Source organism: Cebus imitator, unplaced genomic scaffold, assembly GCF_001604975.1.
Source record: "Cebus imitator isolate Cc_AM_T3 unplaced genomic scaffold, Cebus_imitator-1.0 Scaffold78, whole genome shotgun sequence".
Taxonomy (NCBI): domain Eukaryota; kingdom Metazoa; phylum Chordata; class Mammalia; order Primates; family Cebidae; genus Cebus; species Cebus imitator.
Window position 1 is genome coordinate 2,581,668 of NW_016107393.1, and position 14,517 is coordinate 2,596,184.

Below are 14,517 nucleotides of genomic sequence, written 5' to 3' on the forward strand. Positions count from 1 at the left end.
CTTCCTTCACCACACACCTCCTTTTCATTCCTGGATTCACTCCACTGTTGCTCCTGGCCCTGCCACTCCATGCCCTGTGGTCACCAACGACCTCAATCTTCTGCTTTCTAATAGACATTTTAAGTCCTTTATTCAACCTTTCAGCAGCATTTGACAGGGCTGTAACTCCTTCCCTGAAATGCTTTCTTCCCTTGGCTTCCATGACAAAGAACTTGTCACATTTTTTCATCTACAGCCAGTCCTTCACTGCCGCCTTCTCAGGTGTATACTCCTCTACCTTGCAGCTAAATGTGAGAGCTTTTCAAAGCTTAGGTTAAAGCACTCTTCTTACAGCTCTCAACTTTCTCTTTGGGCAATTTTTATTCACATGAATGCTTTTAATTACCATTCACACACAGATGACAAACAAATACAACCCAGCCTGGACTTTGACATCTGAACTTGTTCTGGACTACCCTTCTACATCTTCTCTTGGAAGTCGCAAAGTCACCTCACACTTAACAACTCTGAAACCAAACTCATGATTCTCCACACTATTTTACATTCACAGTAATACCCAAATCTGGCCCAATGTTCCCTAGGTGGGCAACACCATTGTCTTGCAAGCAAAGACACCAAGTCTTGCAAGTAAGAAACATGATTCATCTCCAGTATCTTCTCACTCATCCTAATCCTACTCCTGTTACTCTCCTTCTTGGCACCTGGCATAGTTGCAATTTCACAACTCTTTGTGTCATCATGTAATTATGTACCATGAAGCAGGAACCTTATTTTTACTCACCATCACATTGCTGAGCCTAGGACAATGTTACACTATTGAAGACATTCAGCTTTTTTTTTGAATGAATGAACTAACATGTTATTAACAGAAGACTCATTATGTGCCAGGCACTAAACATTTTATAAAAATTATCTTAATTCTTGTAATGGTCCTATTAAGTAGGTATTATTGTTGTTGCTGTTGTTGTGATTACTGTTGTTGTCCTCTGCTTACTGAAGAGGAGACTATGACACAGAAACTAGCACGTTCTTTCTTCCCAAGGTCAAGCAGCTTGGAAGTGGTAGAAGAGGGTAGATTCAGATTACTTGGGTTCAGAATCTGATTTCTGTACTGCTCTGCTATTCTATCTTTGTGGTTTTCAAAGATAACCTCAAGCTAATTGGCTAAAACTTCCTGAATTTAAAACAAACTCTAACTTATGAATGGAGTCCATGGAAAAAGTCACATATAATTAACGTATGCTCAGAAATCTCCAGTTTATATGTGGTTATCATGTAATAACTTCTAAATCCTTTTGCCTGAAATTCAACATCTTCCATGATCCAACTCCTTCCTTCCTTTCAAATCCTTTTTTCCCATGACATTCTGATGCTCTAATTTGAGGAGTCATGAACTAGATCAATTGTCCAGGCCAATGCTGGCCCACCACTTGTATTTGTATAATAAATAAAAGTTTATTGGAGAATGGCCACACATGTTGGTTTAGACAATGTCTGTATCTGCTCTTGCACTATAATGCCAAAGCAAAGCAGCTACAGCTGCAAAAAGACTGTATGGTCCACAAAGTCTAAATGTCTGGAATTTTACAGAAGTTTGCTGGCAACTACACTAGACCTCTAAAGTAGAGTCTAGTTCAAAAGAAAGACATGTAATAATTACCACTGATTGAGAGCTGGGTTCTTTCCAAACACCAGCCTTTCAAAAGAGGTACTATTATTCCTGTTTCAATTAAGCAAAGAAGGAAAATGACGAAAAGAGGAAAGAAAGAAGACAGATCAAGCAAGGCTCAGGTAGGTGAAGCATCGTGAATAGTCACACAGCTAAGTGGAAGAACTGGGATTGAGATCACACTCTATGACTCAAAAAGGCCATCCACTTCCCACTGTGCCTACTGCTTCCTTTTTCCTCAACAGAACTTGGGGTTCCACGCTGCTATGATTTACTCACACTACTCTTCATCCTCCACAAAATTCCAATTCTTTCAAAATCTATCACTGCCTGGTGAATCAGATACATTCTAGAAGGACAATCTCAAATGTTACATCCCCCATGAAGTCTTCCCAGATTACCTGTAGCTGGAGAAATAATCCTACCTTTAAGTGCCCATAACCCCTCAGTCATGCCCTTGTGACCCTTAACATTTTCTCTCTTTAAACTTACTGATAATAAAAACCAAATCTACCTTTACAGCCTATAAAAAAAACTACCACAATGCCTTTGACAAAGCAAACACTTAATACACATTTATCTAATGAGTCAATGAATCTAGATTTAAAAATTAGGATGTTTCCAGTTTGTATTTTTAAATAAAATATTCAAAGATTTATTTTTTTATTCAACATAAAAATCCAGAATATAATCTAAATAACAGAAATGCCTTCCTTTAGTGTTGATTTTAGCCTACTTATAAAAATCAATTTTAAAAGAAATTAAAATTCCTATTAATTAAATATATTTAATATTTCCTATCAGTATTATAAAAATTTCAATATTAGGATCATTTGAATTATATGCATTACTTTGCTAGGATAGAAATACTCTTCACAATGCTTAAATTAAGCAAAAAACTAAGTTATTAGAAATTAAGAATGAATCAAATATCAATAATCAAATGTTATTTATTGCAAGAATACATTGATACAACTGATGTTTCCAGTGACCAGTTATTTTTGCAGTTCAGTCTGTTACACTAAGCTGAATGCTCAATATCATCACTGTAGAAATATAACTTTAATCCAAATACTATTTGTAAAACAATACATAATTTAAAACAGTTTTAGAAACCAGTTTCATATGTTCTAAGGTTCTCTATATAGTATATATAAGACTGAGTAAAGAGTCAGTCACATAGTTGAAACTATAAGGAATTAAAAAGAGTTAAATACATGCAAATCAGACACCTACCTGCATCACTTTCTGTTGAATCTCTTCTAACTGTGTGCGCTTGCTACGTTGCCTACAAACTTCCTGGTAGCGGGTATATTGCTCTCGGAGTGAATCTAATAATTTCATAACCTGTGGCTGTGCAAGCAGTTCATCATCCATAGGAGACCATGACACCCCTCCATCTGAGCCATTAAATCGACGCTGCTGTAATTCGGATAACAATTCATGCCCTTTACAAATAAAAGATAGTTGAAATTAATATCTGTAAAGAAATCCAATTCTCACTTCTCAATAGTCTCAATTCTCAAAACCTATCTGTCTACCTATATATCTACCAGGTTATAAATGCAATTTAAAAATTTATGTATCACAACAAATATGAAAACTGCATGTATTAATATGTATCTGTGTGTATGGGTGTGTAGATATATACTATGTAAACTAGATAGTATATTAAAATGCTATATATCATAAATATATACAACATAGAAATACTATACTACATATTTAAATATGGCATTCATATTTTTTCTATCAATCACATTTTTGTTATTGGTGAATTCATTACTCAGGATACTGTGCCAAACAATCTTATTTCCCTGTCAAGCAAAATTATACTGTGGGATTGCTCTCTGATGGTACTAATCCCAGCAATGTGTTGTAGGATTTCAGTATTAATCCATATTCTCAATCACAGCACTTAAAGAAAAAGGTGACAGTATAATGAATGATTAAAGGGAGAAAGTATTTATTACAAGTACAAAATAATATTTATATAATCTCTATAAAAATCTTCACAATATATTAACTGTGAATAATAATGGGCCATACTAGTGTTAGAAATGCAGTGAATGTGACTCAGTTTAGCAAACTCATGGAGAAAATCCACTCATACATGAGAAACTACAATTGCAGAATGTGTAACAACTAAAGCTATAGGTATTAAACAATTTTAAAAGTAAATAAGTTAAAAATTGTTTGACTAATATTCAGGCATCAAAATAATACACATATTTAAATTCTCTTCCTTATTTAGAACAATATCCTAAATTTAAATGGCTTTCAATATATAGCAACTGAACTTATATTATGGTTTGGAGGTATTTATAATTTCTAAAACAATCCTTGCTTTAAAAGTTAATACCATATAAAATTGGACCTAGTAGCATACAAAATTAAATTTAAAATACAAATTGTAAAAGCTTCTTAATTCAATGAATTAAAATTAAAAGCTTTCAAAATGTTAACTATATACATATATGGAATTAAGTTTTAAATCTACAGCAGTATTTTTACTGACAGTCTACTGTACCTTCTATATATATATATAATAATTCAGAGATTACAAGTATTTCTTTATTCTCTAACAAAATAAGATGTATATCATACTGGAAGAACTTAGGACACCTGAATCAATACAGCAAATGTATTCAGAATTTACTTCTTTATTATTTATTACATTTTATAATTGGAAAATAATAACTTTTAGAGGTTTGTGCAGTCTTTTTACATATATTCATAAAAGTTATGGATATCAGAATACATTTATTTTGACAACTGTCACCCTTAATATTTTTCTTGTGGATATTTTGATTAGAGAAGCAGGACAGCATAATGTTTGAAATCAAACTGCCTAGAAAATACTTTGAAATCAAACTACCTAGGTCCAAGTCCCAACTCTGGCATTTACTAGCTGTGTAACCTGCATGAGTTACTTAACCTTTTATGCTTCAGCTTTCCCATCCTCAATTTGGGATGACAACAGTACCTATTTCACAGGACCAAAATGAGTTAACATACGTAAAGTGCTCAGACAGTACATGGCACACAGTAGGATTAGAATTATGAGCTATTATTTAAAAAAACTGATTAGAAATAAAATTGGGGTATTTCCACTGGAAAAAATCACAATTTGGTTCTTCTAGAGTTTGTGAAACTGCTACTGGAGATATCTGGGTTGGAATGTACGTCTCAGGCAGCAGTGACAGGGCTTTGCAAGGTGGTAAGTGTTTTTACATCGATGATTGTAAAACAGTAGAGCTAGTGGCTTTGAATTTAGCAATGGAGAGCTTAATAGTTACTTGATCTCAGCAAATTATTTTCTATTTCTAAGTCTTAGCTTCCCCTAGTACAAAATAGAGAAAATAATACGAATTATCTCAAAGGCTTGTTAGAAGAGTGAAAAATGAAAATACATAAATACAATGTCTGGCCCTTAAGGAGTGTTCAATAATTCTCATAGCAACCCAGTGAAATAAAAATTTTTATGTTCATTTTACAGATAATAAAAAAAATCCAAATATTTTAAGGGAGAGATCATTAGGTTTTAAAAATATTATAAGGCTGGGGTTCCCCCCACTCCCACCCTGGGCCACACAGCAGGAGGTGAGTGGCAGGCCAGCAAACATTACTACCTGAGCTCTGCCACCTGTCAGATCAGCGGCAGCATCAGATTATCATAGCAGCACAAACCCTATAGTGAACTACACATGCAAGGGATTTAGGTTGCACGCTCCTTATAGGAATCTAATGCCTGATGATCTGAGGTGGAACAGTTTCATCCTGAAACCATCCCTCACCAAGTCCACAGAAAAACTGACTTTCATGAAACCAGTCCATGGTCCTGAAAAACTTCCCCTTGAGTTCCTTCCACAGGTATCACATTCATGCTGAATTAATGAACCAATCAATCCAATTGGTTTACTGGATTATTATCACAAATATTTTCTAAATCTTACCTGTCTGAAGAACTGTTTCAGGATCAACCGATGGAAGAAAGTTTAAATCCACAGACCTGGAAAACACCAAAGGAGTAATTTTCAAAAGGTATATTTCTATCAGTGTAACTTTTTTTGTTTGTTTGTTTCCTCCCCACCCATCTATCAGTGTAACTTTAAAAATTCCTTTAAATATATAAAATCAAAACAGGGCACAAAAATATGAAAATCTGAAGCATAACCATTCTACCATGCTAACTTCTCTCAAGCATAAGGAAGTCAATTAGGGAAAAGTAAATACTAGTAGCCAGAGAAATGCCAAAGTAATAAATAATAAAATATACTACTTGGAAAAATAGTTTATTGTTGTTAATCATAATATGATTTCAAATATATCAAAGAAGTCCATTTAGTATTTATCCAATGAATATGTTTCAAAATGAAGTTTGTCATATAGTAATCCAGAAATGTAACATTAAAAAATGCATGCAGCCATCCTCCAGTCAAAACTTTGTTTACCTACAGCAATCTTTGATAGCTGCGAATACTCTGTCTTACATTATTCCAAGGGTGGGTGGGTGGGTGGGTGGGTGTGTGTGTGTGTGTGTGTGTGTCTCCTTCCCTGTGTCCTAGCAGTTGTACTCTCTTCCCTATTTTAATCATACATCCTGTGCAGCTGGACATCTGCCTTTATTTTCCTAAACACATACAGGAAAGAGAATATAAAAGAAAGAAAGGGGACAAGGACCTTGCTGCTGTAACTGACCAGTCTTGTACCAAATTTTTTAGTTTTTATCAATTGATCTAGGCCCTCAGGTCTTGTGTAGCTAGATGCTTCCTGAGAACTGACATAAAGAAGGTTGAAGAAAAAAAAGAAGGTTGATAAAAATTTGCAAGAGGAGAGACTCTATTAACTGGGATCTGGGGTTTAAAAGAAACTAAGCAATAATGAGTTCCTTGAGGAGGAACTGGCAAATACAAGATTTTAATATTTCACATAGTTGTGCAAACCAGCACTTCCCAAAGTATTTGCCAAAACACTGAACAAGGTATGTTTTAAAGAAGCAATTAAATAGGTTTCTTTGGCACTGCTTCTTCAGAACCTGAAATCTGCAATATTCACAGTCATTCTCAAAGAAGGAAATATAGTCAACAGCATCAAACTCTTTGACCATGGACTCATTTTCTATAGGCACCAACATGGGATGTCTTTCCCGAGGAATACAACTAAGAAACATCAAACTTACTCTGATGGACTATTCAGAAAGCAAGGAAGTCCAGCTAATTTTCATCAAGTAGCTTGTGATATTTTCAATTCCTAAGCCAAAGCATATATGTGTGTGATATTTACAAACACACAATCATGTATTTACACATGCCAAATTTTATAATTTTACATTTTTATATGGCATCAGTAGGACAGAAACATTCCTAACTGCTTGTGGCGACTTTAATCAGATTTACATTCAAACCATTTGTTTTCACATTTTGACTTTGTTTTAATCAAGATTTTGTGTAAAAACTATGATCTTACACTTGAAAACTTTATTATGTGACTATGTTTGGAATCATGGAATAACAACAAGCATTTTATCAAGGTTCCACTGTATCTTCAAGGTCGGATTCAAAGGAGACAGGATGACAGGGAAGACAAGAATTCTTTCACATTTCCTAATGAAAAATTACTGTTCTAGTGACCAGTAATAATCAAGTGGCATGAATAGCTAATTTGCTTGCTAAAGTGCTTTTTACCTGAGAAGAGGGACTTGGCCTACTGACAGAAAAGTGAAAGCTGACAAGGTTGTAAAGTTCAAGGGAAATCTGTTAACATGATAAATCTAGGTAGTTATATTCAGATAATACAACTCAAGTATTATTTAATCTCATGTCATAAAGCACTAAATTCCCCAAGTCCAATTCATGAATACCACATATTTTACAAGGACAGAAAAAGTTCTACAAGCTAGACATTTAAGTGCTAATGTAGTCAAATAAGGTTATAATAATTGTATTTCAAACTGCAACTTTTTTCATATTCTTAACCAGCAAAGAAGATAACTCTAAAAAGGTAGAAAATTGTTTCATTTGAAAATAAAAAAATATATTATAAATTTAAAAATGGCTTTTGTGAAAAAACTTTGATTCACACCAGCATGTTTTACATGTAAAGCAAATTCTCATGAATATTGTATGTCAATTTTGATTGAATGAAGAATTGTTTATTGTAGTTCTTTTAGCTTGCATTAACTACAGAGGTATCTTGTATCAGATTAATTATAGTTTTGCAAGGATATAATTGCATACCAATAGTCACCTACCTTTCTTTCTCTTGCTGATTTCCTTTATCACTTCCATTGTTAATCAAAGCAAGTTCATCTAACAATGATGTAGATTCCTTTGTAAACTTCTCAAAAACCTATGAGTTTTATTAACATATTAAGAACAGTCTTAAAAATTAATATGTAATAAGGACTGTCAGTTAAGAGCAATAGAATTGGCCAGCTAGGATTTGTTTTCCTTCCCCAGTAGTCAGTGCAATTCTACTACCAGAGCACAACAATATATGCAAGAGAAGACAAAACTGTTTCCTAAAGCAATGAATAGTTTCATGGATAAAGAATTTTTTAAATTTAAATACATCAATAAATTATCTTCATTCTCCATTCAGATAAATGTTTGAGAAACATTTGTATTGATAACAGTTGTAACTACATAAATGTAATTCAGAACTTTCTAAGTCTCTATAACAGTTATAGAATGTTTCTTTACGTTATTCTATCACCAACACATGTTGGTTTCATATAATAGTTGTTATATACGTGCATATAGAACTAAAAATTAGTTATAATTTTAATGATTTCTTCAAATATTTCTGAAGTGGAATTTGGGAAGTCTGTTTAAACATAAGTAATAAAGTGGACAATCACTTGTCTGATATCACTTTTTAAATATGGTGGAAATAGGCTGGGTGCTTTGGCTCAGGCCTGTAATCCTAGTATTTTGCAAGGCCGAGGTAGGGGGGTTGCTTGAGCCCAGGAGTTCATGACCAGCCTGGGCAACATAGAGACTCCATCTCTACAAAAAATAAAGCTTTTGTCAGTCAGGCATGGTGACATGCTCTTGCAGTTCCAACTACGTGAGAGGCTGAGGTGGAAGGATTGCTTGAGCCCAGGAGTTCAAGGTTGCAGTGCACTGTGATCACGCCACCGCATTTCAGCCTGGGTGAGAGAGCAAGACCCTGTCTCTAAATAAATAAATTGGGTGGAAACAGAATTAGTTATCCATTCAGATATAAACAAAAATTCACTACTCTCCAATTAAATTAGCATTTAATGTAAAATGAGTTAATATGACGTTTGTTCTTTCAGTAGTTCAATAAAAAAATCAAATTACAGAGTAGAAGATTTCAGAAGTCTAGACCGCCGAAGATGATATATTTTCACAAATGAAAATGCTTAATCTGTCAAACTACTCTTCAAGTTGATAACTCAAATAAATGTTTAAGTACCCTGTGAAAATGGTATAGCAACTAGATCCCCTCATGAAATTATGCTACTGTTATTCTACTTAAAATAGTTACGACTTCTACTAATGCTACTAATGACAGAACAGTAATAGCTAATACTTACATGGTGCTACTATATCATGCCTGCTGCTGTTCTAAATGCTTTATATGTATATTCATTTCACTTTACCCATAATCACACAAAGGTAGGTACTATGATTTTCACTATATTACAAATGTGGAACTCTAGCCCAGGCAAGATTAAACACATTGTTGAATATACCTAGCAACTGGCATCAGGATTCCAATCAAGTAATTCTGACTTCATAGTATTTGTCTATTATGCTATAATGTGGTATGCACATAATTCTGCATTTTTGTAAAAATAAATTTTAATAGAATAAATTGATAGTTATCAAAATGTATCTTATTTATATGCAATAACATTTTATCTCATTGAATATACCAACCAGCCTCTTATTTAACCAGTCCATGTGATCATAGGTAAGACTCCCACCAAAATCTTCTGTTAATTGGCATGGTTCTATATAACGAGTCAATTTGTTGGCAGACACTAAAATAACCTATAAAAAGGGAAAAAGAAAAAAAAATTTTAGTAACCCACTATTAAAGTCCATGAAAGTAATGAGTAGGTAAAATTAGGTTAGAATATGCAATATTGTTTCCAACATGACACATTATCATTTACTTAATACAGTATTTAAAATCAATTTAGTAAGTTATAGATACCTGATAAAAAATAATTCATCAAAACCTTTTTCTAATACCACATTTTTAAAACAACAGGTACCAATAGCTCAGATGAAATATTTTCAAAAATATTTTATTAATATTTCAAAAAAAATCAATTAATACAATTATGTAATAAAGAATTTTCATATCCTCTTAAAAATAGCAAAGGACACTAAAATGATAAGCCCAAGGAAGAGTAAATCTAGCAATTAAAAAGTTATCCATTTTAATGTTTTTCTAATGTTTCTTTGATTACATATGAACAAAACAAGTCCTCCAGTTGTAGAGTATAATTCACACAAATTTATGCCAATATTTAATTTTTAGTAAAAATCAGGAGACTTGAAATGTAAATATTAAAATGCTAATCTTTTAGCTCTAAAGTTAAAAAGATTTCAAATACAAATTAAGTAAGTACCTAAGAGACCACTGCAGAACTAAATAAAATTTCAGTGAAGATACACATGAATATGAAAGAAAATACATCTATGGAAGAAAGATATTCAAACAGTAGTGTTAATACTAAATGATATATGGAAATGTGAATTTATCAAAAATAACTTGATAAGAAAAATAATGTGTCTGGCTGGAAAGAGCATCATTCCCACCCTAACAATAACAAAAGCCATACAATCTCCAAGAGTATAACTTTTTTTGGAACTCCTAAGAAAGCTGAGGTTACAGGGAAACCAACTAGTTCGAAGTTGAAGAAAAGGCAGGCACCATAGAGAGAATGGTGAAAGGGGAAACTACTGAGCGCATGTGTGACATTTTTTGGAACTCTTATGTATCTTGATTATGGCAAAGATTATGTGACTATATGTGTTTGTTGAATCTCATAAAACTATATATATAAGGTATGAATTTTACTTCATGTAAATTATACCTCATAAAACTGACTTAATTTTTTTTTAACTTAAGAGGACTTATGGAAGGACTCAGAAAGAGACAAATAAAACATTTAGAAATAGATGCAATATGTAAAACAAGGTACGCCCGTACTGTATATAAAGTTATAATATAAACAAAAAATAGGGAGAAATTACCAAGACTGCTTTGCTGAAAGATGGAAAATTTCATCCTCAGGACGATAGCAAAAACACAGCATGAAAAACTCATAGAACTATGAACTCTATCAAATTTGAGTGTCCAACAAATTGCTATTTTTAACAACACATTAAATAGAAATTAGTAGTCTTAAATATTTATATTAGGAAACAAAGCCTAGTGAATAATGAGGTAAGTGATCCATCTAAGAAGTTAGAAGGAAAATAAGTCCAAAGAAAATAGAAGAGGTGAAAAATCAGAAATAAATATAAATTATTAGAAGGGCTCAAAAAAGCCAAAACTTATTTCTTTCATTAGAAAAGACTAACGAAAACAACAAACTTCTGATGTGATGAAGCAAGAAAAACAAAGTACAAATAAATAATGGTAACAATGTAAAGGAGAATACAATTAAATTGATAGCAATGGTTTAAAAGATATTAAGGATACAGGACAATTTTGTGCCAATAACTACAAACTTAGAAGACAGACATATTCCTATTAAAAAGTCTGATTTATCAAAACTGACATAAGGAAAAAAAAAAAAAAACAGAACACCTACAACCAATGAAGTGGATCATTAGATTCTTTACATTTTCAGTAACTGTGCCGATAGTGACCGTTTTAGTATTGCCATCCTGCGATAACTTGATGAGGAACAAAGCCAATGAGCAAACTGGGATATTATAATTCTGCCATCCCCAACATCCTTAAGAAAATGGGATTTTTGGCAAGGGAGAAAGGAAGATGTAGGAGAGAACAAGCATCCTTATGGTGTTCATTTTAAATTAGAAGTATCAGTTTAAACTCCACAATGCATTTCATCTCTCTCTCTCTCTCTCTCTCTCTCTCTCACACACACACACACACACACACACACTCACATGTATGTGTATTTTCTAGTTGTGGGAGGTTTGGAAATAATGGCCAATTTTGTAGAAATGTATACTCCTAGCATCCAGATTGTGATTTGCGAGTACCATTTTTCATAAAAAAGAATCAGGTTTTCTTAAAATAGCATTAGTCAAAATAATAATAATAATAATTTAAAAATAAAATAAAAGGAATCAGGGCTCCTTGGAGAAATGGAGAAATACACATGATGAGTGAGCTTGGAACATCTTACCCAGAGATTGAAAAAGCTATCAAAGACTGTTATGGTTATGACAAAAGGATCTGAAAAGGTTTCCACTGGCCAAAGATGTGAGAAGTTACACATCAATAATAACAATAAATGGTACAAATTGAAACATTAAATATGTTTAAATCAATGAGTGCATACTGATATAAAAGAAATAATCACCAATGGACTAGGCTAGAGAACACACTATAATGAAAACCAGACTGGGCACGGTGTCTCATGCCTGTAATCCCAGCACTTTGGGAGACAGAGGCAAGAAGATTACTTGAAACTAGCAGTTTAAGACCAGCCTGGGCAATGTAAGAAAACCCAATCTCTACCACCTCCCCCCTGCTGCCAACAAAAAACAAACAAACAAACAAAACCCAAACAGGTGTGTACTTGTAGTCCCAGCCATTCGGGAAGCTGAAGCAGGGATCTCTTGATTCCAGGAGTTAGGCTGCAGGCAGCTATCATTGCATCACTGCACTCCAGCCTGGGCGACAGAGAACCCCACGAAAGAAAGGAAGGAGAAGGGAGGAAGAGAGAAAGGGAGTGAGGGAAGAGAAACCAGCAAATAAAGAGAAACAAGCTTTTATTTCACCTTTCGTATACAAACTGTATTACTAGATAGAGAAATAATAAGTTTCTCATTATAAAATTATTCCAGCTAGTAAATGAAGGAGGAATAATAGAACTAGATCAACACTTTACAGATTTTAATGAACTAAGAGATCTAGACACTGAACATCACAAAAAAGACAACTATTACAAGTCTCATGATCAAGGAACACATCACTACCCGTGAAGAGCCTTAGAAAAAGAAAAATAAACTCTAAATCTAATCAGTGTCTAAATCCAACTATCAATTTATAAAAACATAGAGGTTCAAGAAGACAGAAGAACACGTAAATTATACCACAGGGATACTTGCTGAAATATACAGACTACTGGAAACTGTATAGGGCAAACAGTCTGGTCTCTTCAAAGAAAAAAAAAAAAAAAACGTACACAAAATCAGCAGTCCGTATTACTGATTTCTAGCTTACTGTAGCCTCTGCCTTACAGGTTCAAGTGATTCTCCTGTCTCAGCCTCCCAAGTAGCTGGGACTATAGGTGCATGCCACCATGCTAAGCTCATTTTTTTTTTTTTTTGTATTTTTAGTAGAGAGGGGGTTTTACTATGTTGGCCAGGCTGGTCTCAAATTCCTGACCTCAAGTGATTCTCCCACCTCAGCCTCCTAAAGGGCTAGGATTACAGGCATGAGCCACTGCACCCAGGCCACAACTCCTTTTTGGGATCCACAAAGAGGTGTTTGCATTAGGGAAATTAAACACAATCAGATCCCAGAGAAGAACTTTTCCTCTCTCCAAAAATGTCAAGCAATATATTAACTAGATATATAACTATATATACTAAGAACGAAACCAAGTAACATGTATATATTCTATGAGGAAATAAATTACTTGTTAAGCTGAGCATGAATTCACATCTGAAAAAATAAAATCCCAGAGCACTCTCCCCTGAAAATGCAGGCCAGACGTGACGGCTCATGTTTGTAATCCCAACACTTTGGGAAACCGAGGTAAGAGGATTGCTTGAGCCCAGGATTTCAAGACTGTAGTGAGCTATGACCATGCCACTGCACTCAAGTCTGGGGAACAGAGTAAGACTCAAAGAAAAGAAAAAGAAAATACAAAATATAAAGATGGTCTTTTTGCTTCTCAATTGAATCTTATTTAACATAATATTCTACTTAAATACTGATGAAAATCTCTCTTTTGAGAAATCCCACTATGATGTCCCTTATTTATTTTTATTTTTTATTTTTCCACAGGTTACTGGGGTACAGTTAGTGTTTAGTTATATGAGTAAGTTCTTTCTTTAGTCGTGATTTGTGAGATTTTGGTGCACTCATTACCCGAGCAGTATATTCTGTACCATATTTGTAGTCTTTTATCCCTTGCTCCCCTCCCACCCTTCCCCTAAGTCCCCAAAGTCCATTGTATCATTCTTATGTCTTTGCATCCTCATAGCTTAGTTCCCACATATCAGTGAGAACATACGATGTTTGGTTTTCTGTTCCTGAATTACTTTACTTAGAACAGTAGTCTCCAATCTCATGCAGGTCACTGCAAATGATGTTAATTTATTCCTGTTTATGGCTGAGTAGTATTCCATCATATATATATATTTCTATATATATCTATATATATATATAGATATACATATATATCTCATACTCCATCATATATTATACATATATATATCTCATACTTCATCATATATATTATATATATCTCATACTCCATCATATATATATTATATATATATCGTACTCCATCATATATATATATGATGATATATATATGAATCATCATATATATATATGAATCATCATATATATATATATGAATCATCATATATATATATATATATGAATCATCATATATATATATATATATAATCATATATATATATATATAT

The 14,517-nt window shown here is 33.4% G+C and overlaps 1 protein-coding gene across 1 annotated transcript in view; it reads right to left on the reverse strand.

Annotated features, from left to right (window-relative positions):
* Positions 1-14,517, reverse strand: part of SESTD1 (SEC14 and spectrin domain containing 1) — a 147,517-nt gene that overhangs the window by 49,400 nt on the left and 83,600 nt on the right. Inside the window, exons 6-9 of the mRNA XM_037740057.1 lie at positions 9,580-9,693; positions 7,923-8,020; positions 5,626-5,681; positions 2,906-3,117 (exon numbers count right to left, since the gene is read on the reverse strand). Of these exons, the coding sequence (XP_037595985.1) occupies positions 2,906-3,117; positions 5,626-5,681; positions 7,923-8,020; positions 9,580-9,693 (480 nt within the window). The remainder of the gene's footprint in view (positions 1-2,905; positions 3,118-5,625; positions 5,682-7,922; positions 8,021-9,579; positions 9,694-14,517) is intronic.